General features: G+C 27.0%; 1 protein-coding gene across 5 annotated transcripts in view; it reads left to right on the top strand.

Annotated features, from left to right (window-relative positions):
- The window catches only part of LOC107449885 (dynamin), a 54,958-nt gene that overhangs the window by 1,697 nt on the left and 25,462 nt on the right, over positions 1–27,799 (top strand). For all 5 annotated transcript variants that reach the window (XM_043043669.3, XM_043043667.3, XM_071184245.2 and 2 more), the window contains exons 2-11: positions 2,239–2,312; positions 4,662–4,811; positions 7,093–7,296; positions 11,890–11,988; positions 12,073–12,181; positions 14,685–14,879; positions 16,328–16,466; positions 20,473–20,540; positions 21,849–21,987; positions 22,870–23,027. In XM_043043669.3, coding sequence (XP_042899603.2) covers positions 2,239–2,312; positions 4,662–4,811; positions 7,093–7,296; positions 11,890–11,988; positions 12,073–12,181; positions 14,685–14,879; positions 16,328–16,466; positions 20,473–20,540; positions 21,849–21,987; positions 22,870–23,027 — 1,335 coding nt within the window. The remainder of the gene's footprint in view (positions 1–2,238; positions 2,313–4,661; positions 4,812–7,092; positions 7,297–11,889; positions 11,989–12,072; positions 12,182–14,684; positions 14,880–16,327; positions 16,467–20,472; positions 20,541–21,848; positions 21,988–22,869; positions 23,028–27,799) is intronic.

The raw sequence follows: 27,799 nt of genomic DNA, 5'->3' as shown, positions 1-27,799 counted from the left end.
TAATATCCGAATTCAGACCTTCTGAAATTAAGAACCAACATAAAATAACTTGAAAGTTCTGGAGATGGTAACTGCTTTCCTGTGTAATAAAAACAGTACAAGAAGTGGCATCCTCGTGTTTGAATTTTTGCCTAAAAATTGTCATTAAGAAACAAATTTTTAATTGCCACTTTTTTTGTAGCCATTGCCAACCATAAATTAGCCACCTATCATAATTTTTTTTTCTTTTAACGGGTCTCTTTATTTAATTCAAATTTCAAGAGCCTGATAGTGACACTTTAGAGTTGTAGTGACAGAATTTTGATACATTATCCAGTGGTCAGAAAATCTACATTATTTTTCCAGTTTATTACAACTACTTTGTTACAAATTTATCTGGAACTCACTATTTTTAAATGTAGTAAATACAAACTACTTTAAGGAGATGAAATTAGCTGTAGAACTTAATTTACACCTATGTTCAAAATGGTATTGAATAAAAAATTGCTTTATTAATCATAAGGAATTAAGAAATGTTTATTCTTGTTTACATCATTCAGTTTGTTGTTCTAAAACATTTTTTTTTTTTCGAATTTGTTCATTTTACCTTAAATTTTTTGTCTTTATGAAACTAATGCCTTTAATATTTAAATTAAGAAATTATCATAATTTATAAGTAGTTATTGCTCTTTTTTCTTTAAGAAATGAAGTACATCAAAAATATGTTCCCTTCCTTTGAAATAACATTGATGTTTAAAAAATGTTTATTCAATAGGGTATTACTAATATTCAGTCACTATTCGGTATTTTGCCCTTTTGGCCGAATATTTGTCATATTGGTCACTTAATATATAATTTTAGCAACGTTTTTACAATAACTGAGTTACTTAAAGAGTGTTTCCTGTGAACTTTATTCTTTTATGATCACTTTTTTTCTAAAAATACAGCAATTTGAAAAGGTTAAATTAATATTTTTTGCTTTAAATCTTTCATTTAAAAGTTAAGAATGGTTTTGGTTTCTATTTAGCTTTTTCTTTTTCAAAAAAACTTATGTTTTTATGGACATTTTTATTATGATGCGGAAATTAAGAGAGTTTCTATAAGACTTTAGTCTTCACTTTTTCTTAGAAATACTGTGATTGGAAGCTGAAATGTTTTTAAAAATTAAGATCAATTTTTATTTTTTCTGTTTTACTTTTGAGTATAATCTGTTATTTTTTATATGCGTTTTTGGGGTAGCGTTGCATTTTTAAAAGCGTTTCTGGTAGACATCTTTTTAATGTTTAATGGATAATTTTTTCTTGTAAATATATTATTTTTAGCATTAAAGTTTTGTTTTAAAAATTAAGAGAATGTTTTTTTCTATTTCTGTTTTTTTTCCCCGAAATATTTTTAATTATCTTAATATCTAGTTATCTATATATCTATCCTAATATCTAGTTTTTTTCTCTTTATGCAATACCAATAATAGCTAAGTTTTGATTATTTTTCAATAATGACTAAACTTATTTCTATATAAAAACTAATATTTATTATTGATTCAAATCACTATTCATTACATCCTTAATATTTGCATGTGAAAGGTTGGCCAAAGTGATAAATTATCTTTTATCCATAACAGCTAATTTAAATATTAGTAATACGTGATTCTGAATATCGAATTCTTGTAACGTTCAGACCTGGGTTTGGGGGCATTCTATTGCGTTTATTGATGGACCTAAGAGGATATGTACTCATCAAATTCAAAAAATTAGTTGCATTAAAACCTTGTTTCTTATCTAATTAACCGTTAAAAGTAGTTGCTAGCCAAGAATTGCTAGAAACTACTGTTTTTTTGTATTGCACTACTTATTTCAAACTACAAACTATAAAAAAAAATAGCACCTACAGTATTTTCACTACTTGCTGTGTGCTACTTCTTGTCACTGAGATTTCAAAAAAATATGCTAGAAAAAATGCCACATCATCTACTCAATAACATATATATGTAGTATAATATTTTGCAAACTGATCAAGTATTTGTTACACTAATTAAATGCTCTTTATTTCTAGTGTGAAGTTTTTTTTTTTTTTAACTGAAACCTTGCTTGTTAAGTTTTTTTCTTTCAGTCGTAAAAATTTACAAAAATTTTCTGTCTTATTATCTTTGTTTATTAATTAATGATTTTATATATTAATAAGCTAAGAGAATAATAAAAATGTTAAATGTTTCTCTTGTTAATCTTCAAAATATTTAATATAAGTTTTACTTATTTTTAGAGATTTTCTACCCAGAGGATCTGGCATTGTGACCCGTCGGCCTTTAATTTTACAGCTCATAAATTCTCCACACGGTAAATACTTTCATGTTTAATTTTGAATGTAAAACAATTTTGAAATTATTTATTAATTTTTAATTAATAGGAATTTTAATAAAATTGATTTTAGAAGTATATAATTCTTAATTTTTTATAGTTATATATTTTGTGACCTATATATCACTTATTAAATATGTATGTTTTTCCTTTTTGTCAAAAAAAAAAAGGTAGAATTTATTCATTTAGTTTTTTTAATTTTAAGAACTCTTAAATAATCTATGTAATGTCTCAGGAATATTTTGTGGTCATTTCTTGCAAGGTAATCTCTTTTCTTCCTTTTTTTTTTTTTTTTTTTTCTCTCTTTTTATCCAGTATACTTGCTGACAAAATTTACTACCTATATGGCAGTGTTAAATTACAACAGATTGTTTTTTAATAGAATCGTTGTAGTACACTTTCAGTTTAACAGGAATGATGCTTGTAATATGTTCTGTTATGTTAAAAATGTGTGCAATAAGCTTGTACTACAAACTGTTTGTTTTCTTCCATATTATCTCCTGCTCAGAATGTTACTTTGAAAACAATGTTCAGTGTCCTTAGCTTCACATAAATAGCTGGAATTAATTTAGCTGATTATTGTGTAAATTATTTGCTCTGTAAATATGAATATCAAACTTTGGTACTTTTTATCTTTATATTTTTAAATATCAGGGGGTAGATATAAGCAATACACACAAAAGATTCCTTCATCCATCAATTTTAATGAAGTTAGGAAAATTGCATGGCTGCAACAGAATGTAATTGCTTAGAATAAACTTTTTTTATATGTGATTCTGCATGTAACTATTTTACATCATCAAATTTTTGTGGTAATGATTTCAGGGGTTATACACTTATTTATTATTTTCATCAAATGCAGTAACAAATCTTATAGAATAGAGTTTTGTAGTTTCGCAATTATTTATTCATTTCTTTCATCTGAGTTTAGAAATGATAGATTCCAATCAGCTATACAGTAATAATACCCTCGAATTTTTAAGTGGAGCATTGTGGGATCATCCACAAAATTACTCTTGTACGAAAAAGGTGAAGTTTTTTATAAACTATATTTTCGTTAGAGAGAAGAAAAATATTCTTTTAACTTTTTATTCTAAGCAAATTAATTCTGAAATTAGAAATAATATAAATTTATTATTCTTTTGCAAAAAAATTTGCCTTTAAATAGAGCAATTTTTTTTTAAAGTATCATTTGTCTTCATTAGAAGCAGTCTAGTATATGTCTACTGTTCTAAAAATGTCCTAACTTTATTTTTAGCCCACTTCAAAGCCTGTAGTCATAAATAGCAATTACAAACTCACAACAGTTAAAAAAGTAAAATCTTATTCACTACATATCAGAAAGGTTTTTTAAAAAAAAACAGCCTTAATTTTTTTCCTTATAATAAAAATATACTGTTCTAAAAAAATATATTTAATTTTCATTCTCTCAATTTTAAATTTTTTTGCTAAATAAAATAAAAACAATTGTTCAATTTACCATGTTAATAAAGGTTTTATCTTATACACTATCTTAATTAAAGATATCAAAAATATCATAAATGTAATTTTAAGGATTTATGCTTTAGTAATTAAAATGCATAGTTGTGATAACAGCAATATTTTTCATTACAATTATAATTTAAGTTTAAAAAAGTGCTTCTCTTATTATTATTATATCTATAACATCCTTTGTTTTTTGGCAATTTCAACTTAATTTTTTATTCCAGCTGAGCATTCTGTTTTAATTATTTTGTTAATGAGCCTTTTTGTGAAATGTTCTCCTTATTTCCTGTTGTTGCATATTCTTTTTATCATTTTTTAAACACTTTTAAGAATTAAGTGTAATTTTAAAACTTAATGTTTTATTTGTAAGTAATAACGTCAATCAATTTTTTTATGTTTATTATTTATCATACTTTTTAGTTACCTCTGTTTAGGTAATATGATTGATTAAAAAAATTACATCAGTTAAAATTAGTTTTTATATTAAGAAGTAATTTATTTTGTAAAACAAAAAGATTTTTCTTCATGCAAAATAATAAATCAAATTTTCCTTATGTACAATAATAAATAATAATGTAACAATCAATAAATAATAATGTTAAATTGCTGGTGGATGCATCAGACATAAACTTGTTCCTACTTTCTGGAATTTTTGTGTAATATATTATTTACCTAAAAAGAAATGAGCCCTATTCCCCTTTATATACTTATTTTTTTCTCTTTATTGCTAGCATGTGTCCTTGACTTATATATCCATTCAATATCACTGTCACTTTCTAATCTGACAGCTGTTCTCTTTGTCATTTACTAGATCTTTGACTTATTAAAATATTTTTCTTTCAGAATATGGTGAATTTTTGCACGTTAAAGGAAGAACCTTTACAGATTTTGATGCTATTAGAAAAGAAATTGAAGATGAGACAGATCGTACCACTGGTACTAATAAAGGAATTTCACCTCATCCAATTAACTTGAGAGTTTATTCACCACATGGTAATTCAAAATATTAACATAATAATGGTTGAGCATTTTCTTAGACTTATTTATATCCAACAAAAAATAGCTATAATAAAATTTATCAAAACCTTGATTTGTAATTTATCAAATGGACCAATTAAAGTAATAATTGTTGGATTATTACATATTTAAGATGGCTGCTTGACATGAAAACCAGAAACTATTACTGACACACAATTTTTGACAGTTTTTCAGTTAAAAAATTTTAAATTCTTATCTCTTGTTTATTAACAAAAGCAGCTGTATTTTGTATGGTAAAAACTTTAATTTGTGTATTTTAAAATGGAGTTATAAAAAACAAAAAGTACTTGAAGTGACCCCTTGGCCTTTAGAGTAGAAGCTGTTAGTCACAGATTTTATTTTATTTTTACTATTTTTCATTAGAAGATTATTTTAACTCATTTCCCCATTCCATTGTTAGAAATAGTCAAATATTGTGTAGTCAAAATTTTGATTTATAATTTATCAAATTGAATTACTAAAATAAGTAGTCTGAGTTAGTACATACTTGAGGTGGTCTCCTGCCCCTATACCTTATTTATTAATAGAGGAAGCAGAGTTTTATATGAAATTTGATAATTATTTGAATTTCATTAGAAAAAATTTATTTCTGAAAAATGTTTGTAAGAATAAAAGGAAAATGTTTTATTAAAAAAATGTTATTACAGAAAAGCTAACAGCTTCAAATTGTAGTTCTGGTTACATAAATATAAAAGCTTTTTATAAGTTATAGGATAGACCACTTTTTTGGTTTTGTGTAAAGGCCTCTTTATTTTTTAGGTTTTTTTTCATTCTGTTAAAAACCACGTATTTTTTAATATTCTTTCTGACAAATCCTTTCTTTTTTTTCATGTATGAATAAATTTATTTGTTAAGTACTCAGTTCTATACAATTATTGAGATATTTTTGTATACTTTGATTGTTAATTTTTGTATAGGCAATTAAATAAATTTAAGCTCATTAATCTAATTGTAAAATAGAATTAAATATTAATTAATCAATTGAAAATCAGGATTCAAATGCCTCAGGGAAAACTTATAAAACTCAGACAATTTAAATTTAGCTTGAAAATTCAGGATGCACCCAGTAAAAATCAAAATCTTTTCAAACTTGAAAGTTGAAATTTCAAGTTTTTTTTTAAATAAGTCAATTTTCTTATTGCAATCCTTTCTTGCAAAATTTCCTAGTTTTTGTATGCGAAAAAATTTTCCATTGATGCAGCTATTTTATGTTGAGAAAATTTTTTAAAAGTTTATTTAATGTTATGTTTCATTATTTTTTTTAATACGTAAATATTACATTAATCTTGGTTTTGATAGATACTTTCCAATTTTCTTTTTTTTTTCTACCTTTTTTTGTGGTTAACAATACTGTCTTGTGTGAAATTCATTGAGATGTCGGAAAGTATTTAAAATAAAGAATTCAATTTATTGATTTTTCAAATATGTGGGTATATTATTGTATTGTGGGATATAACCAGTTATTTTTAGGAATGGTAGTAATTTTGTAATGATATTGATGCATATTAATTTTAAATTTTAATGCTTTTAATATTTTATTGTTTTTTGTAAAAACTTATTAATATTTAAATTATTATTTAATTATACTTATTATAAATTAAACTGATTATTTAAGTATTTTATTGATTTTTACCCACCAATTCATTCATCTTGCATGTCCTTGACTAGTATAATGTGCTGCTGTATGTGTTATTGTACTCTAAATACTCACAGAATATTTTCTCAGTATAAACCATTAAAATATATATTTAAAAGTTAAATCATTTTAGTCATAAATTACAATTTTGTTGGAAAAAATCTTTCCAAAAAATAACTTCCCACTTTTAGTAAAATGATTCTGCAGTTGTGTCATATTGCCACTTGATGACTTCAAAAAAAATAATTAATTAATTAAAGAAAAACATGTTAAAAGTATTTTATGATTTCCCTTACTTAAATACATAAATAATTTCACAATCTTTAACACATAAATAATTGAGGTCAATACTTTTTGCCTTAAGAAAGTATTAGTTTTTTCTTACTTTAAAGCAATTACTTTTATTATAATGTTCAATTTCTATTAATTGATATTTCATGGCAAACTAGGCAGTGATTAACATTGTTTAAATCTTATAAAAAAATTTGCAAGATTTAAAATTGTTTATAATTTTTTTTTTCTATTCTAGTGTTTGTGTTTTCTGAATAATTATTGATTTGTTTCGTAATAGCTAAACTGTATGTATCTTTCCCTCAATAGTTTTGAACCTCACTTTAATTGACCTTCCCGGAATGACTAGAGTGCCTGTCGGTGACCAACCACCGGACATAGAACACCAAATAAGAGATATGCTACTTACATATGTAAAAAAAGATACTTGCTTAATTTTAGCTGTAACTTCTGCAAATCAGGATATTGCAACATCAGATGCTTTGAAACTTTCAAAAGAAGTTGATCCTGAAGGTAAAGTTGCTTATGATTGTCAAAATCTAATTCTATTACTTTCTTATCTTTTCAGTTCTGAATTTGACTTTGATTGATCTACCTGGTCTCACTAGAGTACCTGTGGGAGATCAGCCTCTGGATATTGAGAGAAAAGTTCATGATTTAATAGTTGAATACATAACCTCAATGAGTTGCCTTATTTTGGCGGTTCATCCTGCTAATGCGGATATTTCCACTTCAGATGCTTTGAAACTTGCCAAAGAGGTTGACCCAGCAGGTCAGAAAGCATGTGCATGGAGTGCTTAAACGAATTAAATTTGTTCCCCGGGTAACATTCTTGGAATGTGTGAACAACTAAAATTTGACCACCCTAATTTTCTATATTATAACCAATTGTCATTTTTGTATAGTTAATCTAGATATAAATGTTTTTTATTCGGTGATACCAAAAAATGAATTCATTGTTCCCTTTTTAATTCCTTTTGTAATCTCATCCATATTAACCATAAAAAATTTCCAACTCCTAACTGGCTGCTACTCTGCAATAAAACCAGGTTTGTTTGTTTTTTCCATTATGCTATAATTTATAGAGATTAGAACTTAATCATTGAAGAGAATCAGTAACACTTCACTGGATAATCATATTATATTTATTTATAGTTTTTTTTTGTATTTTAATTATATTTGAAATAATTAAGAACTTGCATTCATTTATTTTTTTCCATTTTTTAATGATATTTGAAGAAAAAAAAATTATTCTAATAACTTAAGAACTGGAGAAAATCAGTAACATTGCACTGTATAATTAGGGTGACCAGACGTCCCCGATTTCCGGGGATTGTCCCCGGCGAGGACCTCGTGTCCCCGGTCTGTTTGCGTCCCCGGTTATAAAATTGAAAAATTTTGTGTAAAATATTTGATAAAAATGTGTTATATGTAATTTTTATTTTCTCAAAAATTTTCATACAAATTAATGTAAGCATTGAAAATTAAATATAAACTAGCTGTCTTGACCTTTTTTATAATTTCAATAACAGATGGCGCAACTGGTACTGTTAATCAAGAAAGAATTTGTTTTGGTATTTTTTTTCTTCCCTTTAGATTAAGTCATTAAGATTAAGTCATTAGATTAAGTCATCTTTAGATTTAAGTCATTATGTTGGTATCATGCTCTGTTAAATCAATCGAAGAAATAAAAGTAAATGTCCGGTAAGATTTTGAAAACTTATTTGTTGTGCTAAGTTGTCATTATTTTCATTTTCCCACATCGTATTAGTTTCTATAAATTTAATGATATTCTACCTAATTTTTATGATTTTTCCATTATATAGGTTTATGATTTATTTAAGGTTCATTCCACTAGTTTTTAAGAACACACTATAACTTATACTACAGAAATTTTGGAGCACATAGCTTTAATATCTAGTTATGTTTACATTTTTACTAGGCTGTACGCCAGACATGTTTATATAAGAAAAGAAGTTTAAAACAAGACGTAACATGGATATTAGTTGCTGCTTTTAAAACAATTAATATCTTGGGTTACATAAACTGCCAATATTAGCTAATTTCCACTTAAAACAACAACAATTACTACATTTCTGTTTTATTTTAGAAAAATAACTAAAACATTTCATAATCAGGTAAACATTTTATAAATATCTAACCAATAAAGTATAAAACCATTTTTTATGCAATTGTTATTATTATCACTTACGACTAATTAATTTTTATGAATTCTAATTTTATTCTACATTTTGAAAACCTCATAATTTGTTATCGTAATAGATATTTAGAAAAATATTTTTATTTCTTTAAAATAGATGTTAATATGCCAACAGAAACAAAAAAAAGAAAATGCCATTATTTGGATGGTTGGAAAAACGAGTTTCCATTTATTGAACCGAATCCTGATAATTCTTCCAAAGTAAAATGTACAATGTGTGGAGCAACGTTTTCAGTTGGAAGTGGAGGACGAACAGCTATAGCAGATCACATTCTTACAATTAAACACAAAGAAGCTTTGGCAGCAAAAACAAAAACGAAATCCGTCAAACAGTTTTTTCGTAAGCTGGAACTATCCAAAGAAGAGTTTGACTTAGCAACATATGAAGGAACGCTTGCATTTCACACCATTCGTCACAACCAATCGTTTCGCAGCATGGACTGTACTTCAAATTTACAGAAGAAATTTGTAGACAAGAAATTTTCTTGTGCCCGAACAAAATGCGAAGCTATCGCTGTCAATGTTTTTTCTCCGTGGGCATTTCTTGAATTGAAGAAAGATTTACAGTCTGTTCAATTTGTAACAATATCTTACGATACTTCCAATCACAATCATGTAAAATTACTTCCTATTTTAGTGCGGTATTTTCAGTGGGACTGTGCTAAAGATCCAATTAATAATAAACTTGTATCATTAAACGAAATTAAAGGAGAAACTGCAAAGATTTTATCTTCAGAAATATTAAACGCACTATTCGAGTTCCAATTGAAGGATAAAATGGCTGGTTTGTCTGCGGATAATACTAACACTAATTTTTGAGGATTGTTAAGAAGAGGAACAGAAAATGTTCATACTAAACTTCAAACTGAGTTAGGAAGAGATATTTTTGGTTTTGGGTGTAATGCGCATATTATACATAATGGCGCTAAAACTGCTTTTGATTGTTTGCCTGTAGATATTGAAGTTATGGTATCTAAACTTTTTAGTTATTTTAAAATTTACACAGTCCGAATTGAAAGACTGAAAGAATTTTGTGAGTATGCTGACCAAGAATATCATCAAATTTTAGGACACATTCATGCTAGGTGGTTGACATTACTTCCTGCTGTAGAAAGAATTCTTAAAATTTATTCATCTCTTAAAGAATTTATGTTGTCTGAAAAAAAGTGCCCAAAAATCTTGAAGAATTATTTTGAGAGTGAAACAACCGAGTTATGGTTGTTTTTTGCGCATTCGCATGCTGCAATTTTTAATCAAAGCATCTTGAAAATTGAAAGCGATGACAAATGTGTTATTGAATCTGGAGCTGTTGTCAAGGATTTGATATTTAAATTGAAAGCACGAAAGAATGCCAAATTTGTTCCACTTGTTGTAAAACCTGAATTGACTAAATTGATTGCTGAGAATATCATTACTGAAGATTCTTATTTAGAAACGTCGAAAGATTTCTATGAAGCTGCGATTTCATATTTAGAAGCTTGGAACGATAGCAACGATGATATGTCTGATTTGAAGTGCCTTCTTTTAGATTGTATGCCTTCACGGTCTGAATTCGACGAGGCAGTTCTGTCTCTCTCTTCAAAATGTGCAATTTTGAATGTTAATTCCGACGATTTATTTGACGAGTTTACTTATCTTGAAGGTTATTTGGATGCAAAAGACGATAAATGGTACCAATCCGTACACATAACAGACAAATGGCGTGAAATAAACAATTATTTTCAAAAAAACAATATACCATTTACAAATATCAAAAGAATTGTTGAGCTTGCAATGGGCTGGCCAAGCAGCAATGCGCCTGTAGAACGGGTATTTTCGCGCATAAATAACTATTGGACTGAAGAAAAATCGCGAATGCATGTGAATACAGTGAAAGCGGTTTTATCTGTACTGATTAATTTTGATTTTTCATGTGACATATTTTCTCAATTACTCGAAAAAAATCCTGAAATTTTAAGGAAGATTCATTCTTCAGAAAAATACGGTGTTTAGAAACAGTATAATTTTAAAAGCAATACAATTGTTTTGTTAACAGATTTTAAAATTGTGTAAAAATGTTATGATCACGATTTTAAAGATATAATTTATGTACTAAATTATAAAAAAAATGTAAACGAAAAAAAAAATATTTTTTAAGATAAATGATCAGAATTTTTTTCCAATTTTTTCTGCCGATAAAATGGGGGGGGGTAGAGATGAGTGTCCCCGGAATTGCCCGAAAAAATCTGGTCACCCTATGTATAATCATATTTTATGTATTTATAGTTTTCTTTTCGATAAATATTCTCTTTTTACTTTTAGTCTTGTTTAACAGTACGAGGAAAAGAGTTTTTATAATGCAACACTGGTTAAAAAAAATTTGTCTCATCACAGTTTGATTCAACTGTAAAATAATATTTCCTTGTTTGTAATTTATATGAGCCCTTTGATTTGGTGTTTGACCAATATCCTTGGCCATCTTTTGCAATGCTTTTCATTATTCAATTATGCTCTCTGAAATAGAATAACTCACACTTCTAAGGTTCTGTCATATTTATTATGATATATAATATATATGTTTTGTTGAATGTAGTAATTTTTTATTGGAAAAAATATTTACCAATGACTGCATTATTAATCCATATGAGCTTATTCTAAAGGCCAGCTAATATTTTGCAGATTTCGTTCTACCTAACTAAATCTCTGATCGTTTTTTCTTTTCATTATTTTTTTTCTCTTTTAATTCATATTTTCAAAGTATTGTCAATAACAAATTTAATTACTTGCATTATAAATGTATAATTTACAAAATAATGTGTGCATCCTCAATCATTTCTGAGTATTAAATCTGATCTATCAACAACACTATTTATTACAAGTGGTACATTACTGAAAATATTTTTTAGGTCTTCGAACTATTGGTGTAATTACAAAATTAGATTTGATGGATGAAGGTACAGATGCTCGTGAAATATTAGAAAATAAACTCTTACCCCTTCGAAGAGGTTAGTAATTTAGGTGAATACAATTAAAGCAGTGTAGTGTTCTATACTAAATACCTTATTTCTGTATCTAATTCTTTTGTCTAGGTTATATTGGAGTTGTAAATCGTAGTCAAAAAGATATTGAAGGCAAAAAAGATATAAAAGCTGCCCTTGCAGCTGAGAGACGCTTCTTTTTAAGCCATCCTTCATATAGGTAACTTTTAATTTTCTATAAAAATTCTTTAAAATTTTATATAAAATATATTTTAAAAAATTAAATTGCCTTTAAAAATGTATTCATGCCATGTTTTTATATTTATAATATTACATAATATTTACATTTATCATGTTTATGCATTGCATATATATTATGTGAAGTGTTTTTAAAAAAATTGTGAACAATAGTGCAAGGAAAAGAAATAATTTTAGATTACTACCTAAAGTTTTAAAAGTAGCATAAAGCATATGAAAGTGACCCAAAAAAATTTCACACAAAGCAGAGAAAAAAATATATAAGTTTCAATAAAATCAGCAAATAAACTTTTTAAATTTAAAAACCTATTTACAACCAAGGGTGAATTATACATTTAGGCTCTTTTAACAAAAAAAAGTATTATGAAATGTTGTATAATTTTAGAAGTATTGATAATCAAAGTGGTTGCATCTCAGGTTATTAGTGTGTTGTATCTGCACATCGCTTACATTTTACTCAGTAAATCTTGTTGGAAAATGAGGATTGGGACATGCTTACTTGAGATTCTTCCCATTTCATTGTTAATTATCATGTATTTTTAAAGTTACATTTAAATAAACTTTATGTTTTTTTCTTTATTTATTTATTGTATACACATCTGACTAATCTTTCAAAATAAAGGTTTTTGAAAAGAATATTATTAGTAATTCATGAAAAGTATTACTTTTTCAGAAATCTTACAAGAAACTAACATCTCATCTAAACATTTGAATTTGTATATATTTTTTTGGCTCATTAAATGTTCTTTATTATTTTAAAATAGCTTTCATTATCATGTTAATAAAAATGAGCTTTTTAGTTCAAATTGCTTTTAATCTAAACCATTTTTATATAATTTTTCTATATTTAGAAATAATATTTCATGTTTTATTTTGTAATTGAGAGGCTTGTTTTTTTTAATTGTAGTAAGTATCCACTATTTTTCTCATTTTAAATTTAAAAAAATGGGAGAAAAAGCTTTTTCAAAAAATCTGTTGTCTAAAATAATTATGACTTTATGTGAGTGACTTAACTACTAGCTGTTATTATGCTATATACATTGAATCCAATTGACCGCAAGAGATGGCTAGGTTCTAATCCTTGGAATGGCTGATTGGTTTGAGAACAGATCACAGTACTGATATAAAATATCTCAGGTGATTGGCATATCATAAGTTTAAATCGATTTGCTATTTAGCTAACCATGTGGGGTTTACATGATTTTCCTCTCTCTCTCAACACAAATGTGGGTTTGTTCAACCAAAGTTATTTTGCCCCAATTTTTAAATTAGGAGTTTCTTTTTCTTCTAGATTGAGTTCAGAATTACAAGGCTGCAGATTTGAAAATTAATTTTAAAAAGCATTAGATAAAATAAAATATGCATGGTAATTAAGCTAAAATTTACTTGGGGCTTTTTCTTCAGGGCAAGTTGTTCAGAAACCAATAGTTACTGGCTTGAATATTGTTCTGAATGTTTTTAATACAATTATTTTTCACAAAGTATTCATGGGAAAAAAATTTTTTACTGTGAATATTTCTTCTTGTTCAGTTCATTTTGCTTCTTTGACTTTATACACTTTCGTGTATACGAATTTTAAAGATATGATTCCCTTTTCTTCAAAAACATAGTTACCTTATTTATGCGTTTATTATTTAATTTTACTGTGTGTATTTAATATTTAGGACAATGTAAATTATATTTCTTTATTAATAAGCTATCTTTCTTCTTTAGTTTAAATGTAACAGGCAGAGAGTGACTGCTGCCAAATCAATTTGAGGCCATGCAGAAGAAAATATATTTTGTTCAGCCATTGCTTATGTCAGAGTCCTGATATGTATTTTTTCAATAAACCCAAGAGTAATAGCCTGTAACCTGCAAACAATGAATATTATTAATTATTGAAAATTTTACCTCTTTGATTTTATAAAATTATTCTGAGTGTTCACCCACATGCATATTTTTCTCTTTAAGCTCGTATTTTTACTTGGTTATCATTAATACAATACATTAAAGCAGTGTTTCCCAAAGTGTGGTACGCGTACCCCTAGGGGTACGTGATCAGTTTAGCGAGGGTATGCGTTCTTATGTGAAATATCTTGCAACAAACGAAAATTTCACAAAATTTTATCTAAAAACAAAGCTAACCATGAAAATTTACGATAACGTACTTTTCTATTGGCTATTTTTTGCAGAGTTAACAGTTAATAATTAGGGGTTTGTTGTGATTTTTAACTTTTGAGCATTTTTTAATAGTAAAAATTACATTCAATTTTTTTTAGTGTCACACAGCTTTACGAAAAATTTAGAAGGGGTACACAGAAGACAAAAGTTTGGGAAACACTGCATTAAAGTATCATTTTCTTCTGCATTTTCCAACTGCTTTTTATTTATTTTTTCTATATTGTATAGACTTTCATCTTTTATGGTGAAAAAAAGATATGTATCCTCAATGTAAATGTATAACAATGTATATATTTATATAGGCATATGGCAGATAAAATGGGCACCCCTTATCTTCAAAGAGTTTTAAATCAACAGTTGACGAACCACATCCGTGATTCTCTACCTACTCTGAGAGAAAAACTGGAGAAGCAAAAGAATCAACTAGAAAAGGATGTTGAGCAGTATAAACATTTTTCTGCTGATGATCCCTCAGTTAAAACAAAGGCAATGCTAATGTAAGTATGAATTTTTAACTCAAACAATCTTAAGAGATTTTAGTGCTGCTATTTATGTGTAACTTGAGGCATGAGATTTTATCTCAAATTCCCTGTGGGGTGGTTTCATCCTTCCACTGAAAGTAACACCCCCAGCGATCTTGTCCTCCCCTCATTTTCCTCTTACCCCTTGTCGTGGTCGCAAATTTACTGGTGAGGGTTTTTCCTCTATGTTCGCCTACTCTGTTGTGTCGGACACTGATAGGAAGACGCCAACCACGTGTCCGCCTTGCATGAAGACCTGTGTCTCTAAAAAAACAGATCCTGGTATATTGATGAGTCATTGTTGAAAATTATATTACATTTGTTCAATTATTCTATCGTACAGATTGATAAAGTTAAGCAATTTAGAGAAGAAAATCATAAACTGTTTAAATAAAGAATCAAATGTGATAAAAAATAAATACCTCTTATATTAGTTAATATGGAACTCTATCAAACTAAAAAATATACTTCCTTTTTTTTAATGTACGTATAATTACTAAAATAATACATTTTGAAAATGATTCAGATAGAGCGGCTGCAGGGGCCAGCCCCACAGGACACCTCTGTTCATCAAAAATATTCTAGGATAATTTTTTTCAAGGAAAGTGATAGAATCATTGTATTGACTAATAATTACTTTAATTTATCGCATTGGCTATTCATTACTTTAATTTACTCCTTTTCTTAGCCTTACACGTTCAAATGTGTTGGCGAAAAAGAAAGTGTGTGTAATAATAACAAATTTTAATAAAATCGAAATATCTAGAACCGTGTAACGGTTTTCAAGTTCTATGCCAATGTGTTTTGCAGATGTTGAAGAAATCTCTAAAAAATAGATTTTATTCTGCACCCATTCCAAGGTTGTGTTATAAAAAGATAACAAATTATACTAATTACATTTATTTATTGATAAAAGGACTAAATAAAATAATAACTTTAAATGTTAGAATATATTTTATGCATATTTTTGCTTTACAAGTTTTATCTCTAAATAGTTATTTAATCTCATTTGATTTATAGTTATTTTGCCAACATTCCATTATTCCTTGCAACATTTTTTAAATGCTATATTTCTGTTCATCTATTGGTTATAAAGTAAATTTATCTTCGTAAAAGTTTGAAAAACTTGTTCTAAATCATTATTATTATGTTAAATCGATATGATTCTTTTTAATCTGTGAATTTGCATTTAAATAAGAATATTGCTAGTTAATAAATTAGCTGCACATCAAATAATCTTGTTAATTTATTTATTTTTGTGGCATTTTTTCTGCAATTTTGCCCTCCCCCTTCCTCTCTCTCTCTCTCTCTCTCTTTTTAATCTCTTGTCATTATTTAACAATTTGCTGTCATGTTACTGTAGTGGTGGCTTTTAAAAGTCGTTTTTTGTTGTGTTAGGTGATATATTTAATTTTTTTCCAAAGGATGATTCAACAAATGCAGACTGACTTTGATCGTGACATTGAGGGTTCTGGTTCAGCTTCTATTGATACTCATCAACTCACAGGAGGTGCCAAAATAAATCGCCTTTTTCACGAAAGATTTCCCTTTGAGATTGTAAAGGTTGGTGCCAAAGGCTTTTTAAATCGTATACCAACTTTGTGTTTAAATTTCTTAGATGTAACTGCTACAATTAATTATTTAAATATTTCATTTCACATGCTTTTGTGCCAGGTTTTCTTTATTAATATTTATTCCACATTATGTTCAGCTGATGCTTTTTTAATAAATATTACCATTGTGGTTATCCCTGTATTGTTTTATTTGATTATTCCCACAATTCCATGTGGTTATTTTCAATTTTTAATATAAATTTATCAAAGTGTAATTTGAAACTCCCTTTTAGGTTTTAGTTTTGTTCTCTTTAAAAGTTGTTCAAGACACATTACTCATGATATCAAATTTATCATTGTCAATACCTTTTTTTTATTTACTTTATATCTTGCAAGATAGATGGTAAACTCTCTGTACTTTCTTCCTAATTATTAGAAAGATTTGTTTAATAATCCATTTGAATTGCAATTGTTGATTTAATAAGTTAATCAATCACAGTATATACTTTTAAAAGTATGATTCAATAATTTCTAAATTATTGATATATAAACATCATGTGTTGACATATTTTTTATCTTCGTAATCTTTCCTTTATTTTTATTTTTTTAAATAATATTTAATTTCCAATTTGAGTGTATTTTTTTTCTCAAATTAGGTACTATTTCCATGAAATAAAATAAAGAAGGAAAAGAAACGAATCCAACTAATAAACTCGATATATAATCTCTGTTCATAATGAGATTTTGTAAAATGTTTTTTAAACTATTTTTTTATAAATCTCTTCATTAAACTTGGCATCTCATTGAATTAGAATGGGCAATGAAGGCAAAATTCAGAGTAGGCAAGAGAATATGACTGATATAAAGATCTGTTTTCTGTTCCCTAAATACAGGCAATTTTTACGCATATTAAAATACCAATAAATCATTTTTCATTTACAAAAAAAGAATTTTATATGTTTTACTATTAGGAAAAAATTTCAGATTGCAGAAAGATTATTTTATTTCGTGTTACCCCATAAACCTAAAAATACCTTTAATTAACTTAAGCATTCGCTGCCGTTCTCAAACCGTAATGGGATGCTACTACATGATAGTGATTATCATATACTGCCACAAGATCAGCTGCATACATGTTGCAAACAGACCAATTCGTTACATTCATGAGCCAGTTTAACACTAATTTTACTCTTTGAATTAACTTATTAGGAAAAGTTTAATCTTAAAATAATTTTCCAGAACATAACTCTTAATTTTGAAACATGCTTGAAATCGGGTCCTTTCATGCAGCAAAAGAAACCAGTTTATCCCATGTTACTTTGTAAGGGGGAGAGAACAGATTAGAAGATTTTTTAATTGAATGCGCACATCATAAGTCAAGCAGTTAATTCTCAGCTTATCTTAAGTGAAACATATTTGCTATAGCCCATACTAGAATATCAGTGATTAATTTTAATTTTTCTCCTTTGCTAAACATCTAAAAACAAATCTATTTTTACCAATAACAAAATATCCAAGAAGAAGAATTCTAGTAGGGGCTATAATGGCTTGTCTGCAGTTAAGCATCTCTAAGAAGAAACGTTTTATCTTGCTTCTAGGTCTGGGCAGCATGCATGATCGATGAAACTCGCACTCTGGATATGGCATGTAACTGATATTTGTTTCACCCTTTTAATCTTAAATATATATCAGAATTTTGTAGCTACTATCAATTATATTTTCTATTGCACTCACTACTACTGTGAAAATACGTCGTGTTTTTAAGAAATTCGCCAAACTATCTAAGTGGCAAGTTTTTAAGTTGCAATATCAGTTTAGAAAATTTTGCTCCGACATCTTTTTCTTCAACTGTTAATTTTTATCTATTAAATTTAAATTTTGTTATTTCTTGAAGTAGCTGAGCCCTTTGTGTCCTATCTAAAAATAATCTTTAATAAATCTTTTTGTCCTATCTGTTTCAAATTTTAAGTAAAGCAGAGAATCATTTAATATTTTTCGTTATTGTTATGACCGTTTATTTTCAAAAACAGCAGCTATACTATAAACTGCTGTCATTGTTAGTGTTAAATTATTAGTTTCATTACTCGAGCCAAAACCATATATAGCTATACTACACTTCACTTTCATATTCTTTTGATTTGAATTGTACTTAGAAAACTGTTTCTCATTTTTAAAGGAAATACTTCCACACTCTTTTTTTCTAAACATTTGCTGTTCAATTCTGTTGTTAGAAAGTGCTAATGTAAATCAGTTTGCTAGATTACCATTTTTAAAAAAAAAAAACTATAGCACACTGCTTGCTACACTACCCATTTCCCAGAACTACTTTTTTTTTTTTTTTTTGATTACTTCATAATTGCTGCTCGCTTTGCAGGTTCAGTGCAGAATTCTCTATCTTAGTCCAGTTTTGTATGGATTATCTTAGTCCAATGCTGTACAAATTAGTTTAGTTTTGTCAATTTTTTTTTAAATAAAATTCTTAAAATATGAAACATCACGGTTCTAAGTTTCATTGTTTGGTGTCACTAAGTTTCAAGTCTTTTATTCTAACATAAACTCTTAAAAACAGAAGGAAGAAAAAGTTTTTAAGTAAAAGATGGAAGTAGCAGAGTTCTCCCTAGGAATAAAAATGGGTAGGGTGCTTGCCCTCGGAAAGGGACACTTTGAGTTTTGAGCGAACTTTACCGCTTAAAAATTTAAAGTCATGCTAAGAAACAATCTCAATGCATAAATTTTCTTCACAAAAAAAATAAATTAAAACATTATTAAAACTGTAATAAGCTTTACTTTATGAAGCCTGCATAAATTAATGAGCATAATTAAATCATATACAGTTTGCAAAATTAATGATGGTCTGTCGATCGGGAATCACATAAATTTAACTTGGACCATAACATGAAACAAAATATCAGTGGTCCCCTGAGTAGCAATCAATGTTAAGTGTTGTTTGTTGGAATTTTCTCCTGAAATAGCTTTTCCCTTATGATTATGGGCATTACGCATTCTTTGTACTGCAGTTTTTCGTTTAAATTTGCTTTAACTTTTAAAAAAAAATTTTAAAAAATTTTTAAACGTGTTCAGGAAAATGTGCTTGGATAAATAATATACTTATATGCCGTTTGAGAAAATGATTAAATTTTCTTAATTCTAGTTGCCTTTCTTTATAGGAACAGTTTGCTTTTAATTTTTTATTTCTCCCAACTTGTGGCTCAGTTTGATTTCAGCTCTTCATTTGCGGATAAGGGGGGGGGGGGAATTTCTTGACTTTGGGTACTACCTTTTTTGGGATGAATTCAGGTTAATAATTTTTTTTAATAAGTAACCTTACTATGAGAGCCAAGTTTCCATGGCTTCATTCATGTTTGTAAAATCTTCGTTTTTTTGTTACTATGTAAATTTGATGTCTTATCCACAAATAGATTATATATTGTGCCAGAAGTTGATTACTAATATTGCTTTGCGAATTTTATAAAATTTTGTATTATATATACTCCTGTAATATCTAATTCAGATGAATGTTTTGTTTATTGTCTTATCACCAAATGAATTATTTAAATATAATATAAAAAGTTGATCTCTTATATTGCTTTGCAAATTTCATAAACTTATTCTGCAATCGATATTTTTTAAATTGCAAATGTTTAATGAACAAATTTTTTTAAAACTTAATTAAAAGCTAAATGTAAGTGATTTATTTATTGTACTTAATATTAAAATCCTGTATTTGACCATTTTATATTAATTATAAAACAGTTTAAAAATTCTTTATGATAAAATGTCTCATAAAAAATTATATATAAAGTTTTAAGTAGAAATATGAATACTAACTATTGTTGAAGACAATATAATATCTAAGAATTATTTAACAGAACAATAAAAAGAGTATAATATCAAATACCTCTTACAATCAGTATTAAAATTTAAATCTTCTCTAATGAACAATATCAATTTTTATAAAACATAAAATATTCATAAACACATTCATATATATTTATTTTCCCTTTCTTTGTTTATAGATGGAGTTTGATGAAAAGGAATTACGACGTGAAATTTCGTATGCGATTCGAAACATCCATGGAATCAGGTATGATGCAGTTTTAATAACTGTAATATTTTATTAATTTTTGAATTATTGATGTGCATCTAAAATGGCTTTTCATTTGTACATTTCTTAAAATTTGATATTAGTAAATTCTAAATTAATGAAATTATTTTTAAGAAATTTATATTCAATCACTTAATAAGATCATTTATTAGGCTATTGTTGAAGGAAAATAATATTTAGTTTAACCATTTCTGATATAATGTCTACTATTTAATAACCATCTTCGAAAGCTGGCCTAATTTTGAGTTTACGATTACAAATGTCCAACTCTGGGACCTCGAAATTTGAACCCAATCCATAAACCACAGGAACTCCTGGATCAAGTATTGGGAGAAATTTGCCTTCACAGAGGGCGTTTTGATGGAACTAACCCGGCATTTGCGTTGCATGGAGAAGAAAATCTCCCATTGTTAGCCTGACAGGAAAGTGACTCTAACCCATGATTAGTAGTCTACTACTGAGGATATTTGTATCTACCAACCATCGCGGAGATTTGAAACCTGGTCATCTCATTGGGAGGCAAGCGCTCTATCCCCAAATCCGCCACAGTTCATGTCTACTATGGAAAAATCTCTTTCTAAAAGATTTTCTCCTAAAGAAAGCCCTTTATATTTTTAGCTATAATAATGAGTTATTGTTTGTTTGTTTTTTTTAAATTAGCTTTATGCAAAAATTATTTTATAAATTCATAAGAAGACTCGAAATTTTACATTTAATGTATGCTATAAATATTACACTAAAGCAATCAAAAGCCACAAAGAAATATATAAAAATGAAAAAGTTTAAAACCTAACTGAGCATCCATTTTTCCTTCATAATTCAAAAATTCTAGTTTCAGTCAAAGAAACTTAATATTGTATTGTTTGGAAATGGATTTCATGTCCTATATCCTAAATACTCTGTACTGAAACTCAAGTGCCTGTACAGTACATTTGCATTTCATTACAAGTGTTTACATTTTCAGTACAAGAGTACTCAACCTCTAGGATGTCAGTGGTCATCTCTTTTAAATTTGCCTTTGCCAACAAAAACTTATAACCATGTATAAACTTTTGCAGCAAAAAAAAAAAATCTGTTTTTAACAAAAACATTAGTATAAAAACAAAACATATAATTGTATACTCTAAATTTTGAATCTGAATTACAACATTGTCTATACTTTAATTACCTATTCTTGAAGTATAAAATTTTTTTCTCAAAGGAACATTGTATTTATTTTTTTATTTATTAATTGCTTTTAATATGTTTGAAAACTTTTAAATAAACTACTTTTTTTATTATCATTAGGGTTGGCTTATTTACTCCTGACATGGCTTTTGAGGCTATTGTTAAGAAGCAAATCTCCAAGCTTAAAGAACCTTCACTGAAATGTGTAGATTTAGTTGTTAGTGAACTAGCTAATGTTGTAAGAGCTTGCTCTGCTAAAGTAAGATATTTATTTTTATATTTCTGAGACTTAATGCAAGAACAGTCCATTTTACGGTGTCATAAAAATATTTTGTAATTAACAACTAGAAATAGTCAAAGCCTAATTTTTAAAGAAACAGAACAAAATCATTTCTAACTAATGAATATCGTAAAATACTTATTAGAGCATAAGAGTCCAATCCAGCATTTCTGTCTTGACTCCTATTTTTGTAAAACCGTTATGGATTTCAGTGAAATTTAAAATATTGGGAAGAAGTATATCATCTAAAATATATTTTTATTGCGATGATTTTAAGTTTCAGAAACCATAACATGAGGAGGGGTGCATATTTATGCAAAAAAAGCATTTTTTTTTTTTTTTTTTTTTTTTTTTTTGAGAAATTTTTGAATTAATTCATTTAATTTTTTTTTTTTCCTTTCAGAAAAAAATATCATAAAATTCAAATTTTTGGGAAAGTGAAAATAAATGCTTGTTACTGTTGTGAAAATTCCAATTTTGTTATTATAATTTTCTTAGCGGTACCAATAAATGAAAGTTACATCTCCCTACCTTTATTCTTAGATGCTTTTATTAAAGCATTATGAAAATTTGCAATTAATTGGCCACAAATGTAATATATGTTTTATTAATATCAAAATAATCAAAAATGGTGCGTGGAAAAAAAAATTCATTTCGTTTTGTATTTTAACTACATAATGTTTCATGGTTTATATTTTTGCCATATCTGAGTTGATATTTTAGTACAGGATAACAACTTGGTCAGCCAATTTTTTAGCCTAATAGTTTGTGAATTATCAATTGTATGTTATTAATTAATGTGCTAAATAATATTTTATCTTGTTTAGTTTTTGTATTAATTTTCGATCTTTTACCTCTCAGATGAACCGTTACCCAAATTTGCGAGATGAAACAGAAAGAATTATAACAACCCATATACGACAATGTGAGCTTAAAACAAAACAACAGTTGTCTCTTTTAGTTGATGTTGAATTAGCATACATGAATACTAACCATGAAGACTTTATTGGCTTTACAAAGTAAGTTAGTCTAACACTATTATTTCATTTTGTTATGAATTTTATATATTGATTTTTTTTTTTTTTTTTTTTTTTTTTTTTTTTTTTTTTTTTGCAAGTGTTTTGAGGGAAAGTGTTTTCTAACTGTTTTGGACAAACTTTTTAATTGTTGCAAAACTGTTTTATGAAGAATTATGTTTATTGCTTTATTCATGAATAATTCATAAATATGATTTTACTAGGCCTAATTATTTTTTTAGGCCTTTTTTAAAATGAGCTTTTAAATTTATGGTTAATCTTTTTTTAAATTTAAAAATATAGACATTTATTAATTTGACTATTTTTTAAACAGAAATAATTTGCAGCCTTAAAACTGCATTTTAAGACATTAATTTGTTACATCACAGGATATCTCAAATGTGTTTATATTCAGCATTTCTAATTCTAAAATCGCAAATTGTTTCATTATTGCTGATATCTTTTAACTGAATGACCAGCACATCATTAATTTAATCATCATTTGATTTTGTAAGTAATTTGTTTTTGTGCTAAAATACAAAGTAATGTTGTGGTGCATAAATTTGTAAAAAAAAAATTTTACATTTTGTTGGTTTTTACAATTTTTTCTATTATTGAAACGCTACTTTTTAGGCCTTCACTTTTTAAATTCTTTTGTTAGTTGTTTAGAAGGACTCAATTTTTTTTTAACTTATTGCTCTCTAGATTATTACCATTATTTTGGTTATTGCATTTTCCGCACTTAAATTTGCCGACTTAGTTTAGTGAATACTAATATTTGTCTAAACAAATTCATATTTATGTTTGTTATGTTAAAAAAAAATATTGAATGACATTTTGAGTAAATTTCCAATGTAACAATATGAGTTAATTTTCAAATCACGCCATGGCTATGAAAAAAAAGAATTAAATAATAAAAAAGAATCAATATGCTAAAATAAGCAAAAATTCTGTTAAAAAAATTATTTTTTGCACAAAGCAATATGAAAATTCTGTTTCCAAAGAGATACATTTGAACTTTGAAGTATCTTGTTATTTGTAATAATTTTAGCATTTTGTTCTTTTAGAAACTTAAAAGTGTATTCTAATATTTTTTTTTTTTGAAAAAAACACGCAGTTTGCAGTTCTATTTATTTTTAATATGTATGTAATAAATTTTTTGGTTCCAATTTTTGCCCTTTTTTTTCAAATTGTTGTAGTAATTTGCTATTGGTTCTATTCTTTTATCACTTTTGTTCTTATTTGTTTCAGTCTAGAGCACTTTATGGGCGGGTGAGTTACTGCCACCTATGATGAATGCTTCCCTTTGATATTAAATCATAAATTTTTCCCTCTTTGAGCATTTTATTAACTTTTCCCCTTAACATCACATTTATCAAAGCAGTTACATTGTTGAATGTTGCATGTTTTTCACATGCTAGTTCCAAAACTAAAATGTTTGATTTAATTTTTTACATCACACATTTTCATAACATTAATTTAAGGAGAAATGATATTTCTTTTAATATACAGTCTGGCCTTTATTATTTGAAATCTATGAAAAAATACATAATGCAGTGTTTTCTTCTCTCCTTCGTAAAATGGAAAATGAACTTTTTTGTCAACATTAATTAGTACTCACTTTAAAATTTCGAATTAACTAGTGTATTATTTATTATTCACTGCTTTTTCTACTTCTGAATAAGAAAGAGAACACTATTTCTACACTAAGTACTTTTGTAGTGTACTTGGCACTTTGGCAAGTGTTTTGAGGGAAAGTGTTTTCTAACTGTTTTGGACAAACTTTTTAATTGTTGCAAAACTGTTTTATGAAGAATTATGTTTATTGCTTTATTCATGAATAATTCATAAATATGATTTTACTAGGCCTAATTATTTTTTTAGGCCTTTTTTAAAATGAGCTTTTAAATTTATGGTTAATCTTTTTTTAAATTTAAAAATATAGACATTTATTAATTTGACTATTTTTTAAACAGAAATAATTTGCAGCCTTAAAACTATGCATTTTAAGACATTAATTTGTTACATCACAGGATATCTCAAATGTGTTTATATTCAGCATTTCTAATTCTAAAATCGCAAATTGTTTCATTATTGCTGATATCTTTTAACTGAATGACCAGCACATCATTAATTTAATCATCATTTGATTTTGTAAGTAATTTGTTTTTGTGCTAAAATACAAAGTAATGTTGTGGTGCATAAATTTGTAAAAAAAAATTTTACATTTTGTTGGTTTTTACAATTTTTTCTATTATTGAAACGCTACTTTTTAGGCCTTCACTTTTTAAATTCTTTTGTTAGTTGTTTAGAAGGACTCAATTTTTTTTTTAACTTATTGCTCTCTAGATTATTACCATTATTTTGGTTATTGCATTTTCCGCACTTAAATTTGCCGACTTAGTTTAGTGAATACTAATATTTGTCTAAACAAATTCATATTTATGTTTGTTATGTTAAAAAAAAATATTGAATGACATTTTGAGTAAATTTCCAATGTAACAATATGAGTTAATTTTCAAATCACGCCATGGCTATGAAAAAAAAGAATTAAATAATAAAAAAGAATCAATATGCTAAAATAAGCAAAAATTCTGTTAAAAAAATTATTTTTTGCACAAAGCAATATGAAAATTCTGTTTCCAAAGAGATACATTTGAACTTTGAAGTATCTTGTTATTTGTAATAATTTTAGCATTTTGTTCTTTTAGAAACTTAAAAGTGTATTCTAATATTTTTTTTTTTTGAAAAAAACACGCAGTTTGCAGTTCTATTTATTTTTAATATGTATGTAATAAATTTTTTGGTTCCAATTTTTGCCCTTTTTTTTTCAAATTGTTGTAGTAATTTGCTATTGGTTCTATTCTTTTATCACTTTTGTTCTTATTTGTTTCAGTCTAGAGCACTTTATGGGCGGGTGAGTTACTGCCACCTATGATGAATGCTTCCCTTTGATATTAAATCATAAATTTTTCCCTCTTTGAGCATTTTATTAACTTTTCCCCTTAACATCACATTTATCAAAGCAGTTACATTGTTGAATGTTGCATGTTTTTCACATGCTAGTTCCAAAACTAAAATGTTTGATTTAATTTTTTACATCACACATTTTCATAACATTAATTTAAGGAGAAATGATATTTCTTTTAATATACAGTCTGGCCTTTATTATTTGAAATCTATGAAAAAATACATAATGCAGTGTTTTCTTCTCTCCTTCGTAAAATGGAAAATGAACTTTTTTGTCAACATTAATTAGTACTCACTTTAAAATTTCGAATTAACTAGTGTATTATTTATTATTCACTGCTTTTTCTACTTCTGAATAAGAAAGAGAACACTATTTCTACACTAAGTACTTTTGTAGTGTACTTGGCACTTTCTTGTAATTGCACTTAAGGATGTACAGGAATTCATAGCTGCCAACTGTTCCTATTAAATCTTGTTTGTTCTGAATATATGATTTTAAGTCAAAATATTTTGATTTTTCAATATTCCAGCACCATTTCACAACTTATACTGATTTTCTTTCAACCCAAAGTGGGTATAAAAAACTAAAAGCAGAGCCTGTAATTTTTCCACTAATTTTGCAGAATTCTATCTATTTTAAAACCATTGGTTCTCGGATTTCCACTAATCAAAAACTTATTATCCTACGAAATTTTGGAAACTTTTGCTAAATCCCATTAACGAGGTGTTTTCATACATATGACTCTTCAGCCAATTTCATTCCTTTGGTTTGGCAAATTTTCCCCATTTTGAATATTTGGAACTGCCGTGGAATATGCTAACATTGTGATTCTTTTTCATGCAACTTTAATATCTATTTTAATATTTACCTGATTTAAAAGTTGCACATTCCGATTGTTGTTCACACAATTTAAAAATCGTACGTGATTTCTATTTGCGCAATTTAAAAATCCAATATCGTCATTTGTATTAATGAATATCGCGATTTGTATTCACACAGTTGTAATATCAACAACGATTTTCGTATTTAACGGATTTAAAAACTACCTATTGGAATTCGTATTTTTGTGATTTAGAAACTCAATGTCGCAATTTGTATTTTCGCGTTTTTAAAATCCAATATTGTAATTCATATTCACATGATTTTATAATCCAATATCGTGATTTATATTCAATTGATCTTATAATCCACTATCATGATTCTTGTGACATTCTATAAAGTTGTGACATTCTTCATTTGTATTCAATTTAATTAAAAATGTTAGTTCAAAAAAATATGTTAAATTTGAAACATATATAAATAATATATATAAATGTTTATAAATTGGTATGTTGATATCGAATTTTTGCCTATAAAATTTTCAAGGTTTTTCGCTTTGTGTCACAATTACCCCTGATCTGATTGGCTTATCATGCTCTGCATTATTATTTTTATTTATAACAAGTTGGCAGCTATGAAAATTCTTTTTTTTATCCCTCATGTTTAAAATTATGCTGATTAAACAAATCAAAATTTTTGGTCTTTATAAATTCTTCAAATCGTGGTCCGACTGTAACTATAAAGCCTCAATTTTATTACCTCATTGATTTGATTTTTAATGTGCTCAACTTTTTACTTGGAATTGTCATTATTTCTAACTTGTTGTAGTTTGAAATTCTACTATTTCTTTTTTTTTTTTTAATATTTTTACTAATATTACTTTATTATACATTAATGAAAATTTTGGTTTATTTCAAATGTTTGTTATTGTACGCCGTGCTAAAAACAAGCTAATTTCCACATTATTAAGAGGCTAAAATGTATG

This window comes from Parasteatoda tepidariorum, chromosome 10 (assembly GCF_982258835.1).
Source record: "Parasteatoda tepidariorum strain Cologne lab strain chromosome 10, Ptep-v5.0, whole genome shotgun sequence".
NCBI lineage: Eukaryota > Metazoa > Arthropoda > Arachnida > Araneae > Theridiidae > Parasteatoda > Parasteatoda tepidariorum.
This window is presented reverse-complemented; position numbering and strand designations above follow the sequence as displayed.